This window comes from Piliocolobus tephrosceles, chromosome 10, assembly GCF_002776525.5.
Source record: "Piliocolobus tephrosceles isolate RC106 chromosome 10, ASM277652v3, whole genome shotgun sequence".
Taxonomy (NCBI): Eukaryota; Metazoa; Chordata; class Mammalia; order Primates; family Cercopithecidae; genus Piliocolobus; species Piliocolobus tephrosceles.
The window spans coordinates 118,034,871-118,038,303 of record NC_045443.1 but is presented as its reverse complement, the minus strand read 5'-3'; the positions used below and the strand labels follow the sequence as shown (position 1 = coordinate 118,038,303).

General features: G+C 48.0%; 1 protein-coding gene across 1 annotated transcript in view; it reads left to right on the top strand.

Moving 5' to 3' along the window:
* Positions 1–962: 962 nt before the first annotated feature.
* Positions 963–3,433, top strand: part of PLA2G1B (phospholipase A2 group IB) — a 6,425-nt gene continuing 3,954 nt past the window's right edge. Inside the window, exons 1-2 of the mRNA XM_023212810.2 lie at positions 963–1,029; positions 2,966–3,125. Of these exons, the coding sequence (XP_023068578.1) occupies positions 996–1,029; positions 2,966–3,125 (194 nt within the window). The 5' untranslated portion in view covers positions 963–995. The remainder of the gene's footprint in view (positions 1,030–2,965; positions 3,126–3,433) is intronic.

The window sequence follows — 3,433 nt, the reverse complement described above, 5'->3', positions numbered from 1 at the left end:
TCCATGTTGGTCAGGCTGGTCTCGAACTCCCCAACTCAGGTGATCCACCCGCCTTGGCCTCCCAAAGTGCGGGGGTTACAGGCGTGAGCCACTGCGCCTGGCCTCTGATATGCCAGTTCTAACGTCCTTTAGTATTCTATAAGTTAGACCCAGGCCTTTGGAATCCAAACCCCAGGTTCTTCTCACAAACCCACACTGCAGAGGGGAGTGGTGGGATAAAATAAACCCTGTGTCTTGGAATCAGACAGATCTAAACTGGAGCCCTATTTTGTCATCTGCCAACTGTGTGACCTTGGGCAAGTTACCGCACCTCTCTGAACCTGTCTCTTCATCTGCAAGCTGCATGACTGATGGGATTATTCAACTAGACCCAGTGCACAGATTCGGGCACTTGATGAGACATGGAGGCTGCAGGCAGCAATCTTTTTTTTTTTTTTTTTTTAAATAGGGTCTCACTCTGCTGAAGAGGCTCAGTCACGGTTCATTGCAGCCTTGACCTCCCTAGATCATGAGATCCTCCCACCTCAGCCCCCTGAGTTGCTGGGATCACAGGTGCAATCCATCACACCTGGTTAACATTTTTTTTTTTTTTTAAGAGATGAGGTCTCTCTATGTTGCCCAGGCTGCACTTCCTTCTTGTCTCCCTTATCCCAGCGTCCGACTGAACTTTGCTTTCCCCAACCAGCCCAAGACGCTGGGCTGAGTACAAAGTAGTAGGTATGAGGGTCAAGATTGTAAGCTCTGAAAACTCCAGAAACCATCCCTTTGGTTAACGGTTGCTAAGGACAAATGCATAACATGTTTTCCAATGATCCCTTGCTGGCAAATTGTCAGGGTCATTCCTGCAACAGATTCAAGGCCAGCCCCAGACTCAGCCAAGGGCAAAGCAAAGCAAACACTCCAGCCTTATCTGGGCAGGGGTGTGTGGAGACTGACTACAAGACTATAACTGAAACTGGTCATCTCAGTTCTCCTCTCACCTCCTTGACTGCAAGATGAAACTGCTCGTGCTGGCTGTGCTGCTCACAGGTAGGCAAGTCTCCTGGGCTCCGCCCGCCTTTCTCTCCCAAGTGAGCTAAGCTCTCACTCCTCCGGAATGGGGGCCACAGGCCACAGCAGACAGGGCTGGCCAGCCCCGCAGTCTCAATTCGAGGTTCCCAGTGGGGCCTAAGGGCTCCTCTATTGGGGTTCCCTCAAGGCTGGCACCTTTTCAACCTGCAAGTCTGAACTCAGATTGCCTGAGCTAAGAAAGCTTGCCTTTATTTTCTTTTTTCCAGACAGGATCTTGCTCTATCGCCCAGGCTGGAGTTTGGTGGCGCGATCGTAGCTCACCACAGCTTCCAACTCGTGGGCTCAAGTGATCCTCCCACCTTAGTCAACTAAGTAGTTAGGCCAATCTCCCATTTATTTTATTTTATTTTATTTTATTATTTTAATTTTTATTTCACTTTATTTTATTTTTGAGACAGGGGCTCACTCTGTCACCCAGGCTGGAGTGCGGTGGCGTGATCTCAGATCACTATAACCTCCGCCTCCTGGGTTCAAATAATTCTCTTGCCTCCGCCTCTCAAGTAGCTGGGACTTGTAGCTCTCAAGTAACTGGCACATACCACCATGCCTGGCTAATTTTTTTTGTATTTTTTTAGTAGAGACAGGTTTTCACATGTTGGCCAGGTTGGCTGACCTCCCTTTCAGTTTCTTCTCATCCTGCTCCATTTTTCCCCTTTCTAATGGAGTATCCAGTTTCCTTACTTATCACATTTATTATTATTATTATTATTATTATTATTATTATTTTATTTTATTTTATTTTATTTTATTTTTTGAGACAGAGTCTTGCTCTGTCACCAAGGCTGGAGTACAGTGGTGTGATCTTGGCTCACTGCAAGCTCCGCCTCCCGGGTTCACATCATTCTCCTGCCTCAGCCTCCCCAGTAGCTGGGACTAAAAGCGCCCACCACCACGCCCAGCTAATTTTTTTGTATTTTTAATAAAGACGGGATTTCACAGTGTTGGCCAGGATGGTCTGTATCTCCTGACCTCGTGATTCCCCTGCCTCAGCCTCCCAAAGTGGTGGGATGACAGGCGTGAGCCACCACGCCCGGCCTTATCACATTTATTATTGTTTTTCTCTCCCACTAGGTTGTAAGCTCCATGAGGTTAGAGAGTATTATTATTATTATTATATCTGTTCACTGCTATATCTCTAGCTCCTAGGACAGAGCCTGGCACGTAGTAAGTGCTCCATAAATATTCACTGGATAAACAATGCAGATAGTTTAAAACTATCTGGCCTAGGGAGGCTGAGGCAGGAGAATGGCATGAACCCGGGAGATGGAGTTTGCAATGAGCCGAGATCGTGCCACTGCACTTCAGCCTGAGTGATAGAGCGAGACTCCGTCTCAAAACAAACAAACAAACAAACAAACAAACAAAAACTATCAGGCCTAGCTGGGTGGCACATGCCTGTAATCCTAGCACACTTTGGGAGACTGAGGCTGTAGGATCCCTTGAGTCCAGGAGCCCAGAGACCAGCCTGGGCAATATGGCAAAACCCCGTATCCACAAACAACACAAAACAAAATATTACTGGGGTGTGGTGGCCCATGCTTGTAATCCCAGCTACTTGGAAGACGGAGTTACAGCGAGCCATGATTGCACCACTGCACTCTCCCGGGAGCAACAGAGTGAGATCCAAAAAGAAGAAGAAGAAGAAGATACACACACACACACACACACACACATATATATATATAAACTTTATATATATAAAATTTTCATTAAAAAAAAAAAAACAAAAAACCTCTACCCACTTTCGCTTCACCAGGTTCCTGGGTCCAACGGTCTTCGTAGGAGGCAGCTGGCAGGGGTCAGGGAGGCAGCGTGGGGCCCGAGGGCGCCGGAAGGCAGTGTGCCCCCGGGGTGCTGGCAGACCGATTTGAACTCTGGCTATGTCTTCTTGCAGTGGCTGCCGCCGAGAGCAGCATCAGCCCTCGGGCCCTGTGGCAGTTCCGCAAATTGATCAAGTGTGTGATCCCGGAGAGCAACCCTTTATTGGACTACAACAACTACGGCTGCTACTGTGGCTTGGGGGGCTCAGGCACCCCCGTGGATGAATTGGACAAGTAAGTGATCCGCCTGGAGGAAAACTGGAGTGCCTGCCGGGGGCGGGGCGGGGCATACACCAAGGATCTCACGAGGCATACAAAGGGGACTTGCATATCTGCTAAGGATAACATATTTTCACCTCTTGTCGTATAAAGAAATATGTTCCAAGAGGAACCTGTAGCGAACGCTCCCCGTTAGAGATGGAAACAATGACCGACGCTCAAAACAGTGGGAGATGCTGCCCTCCAGTGGCAGAATGTGGCAACAGTAAACATCACAGCAACAATCCACGTGTCATTTTTTTTTTTTTTTTTTTTTTTTTTTT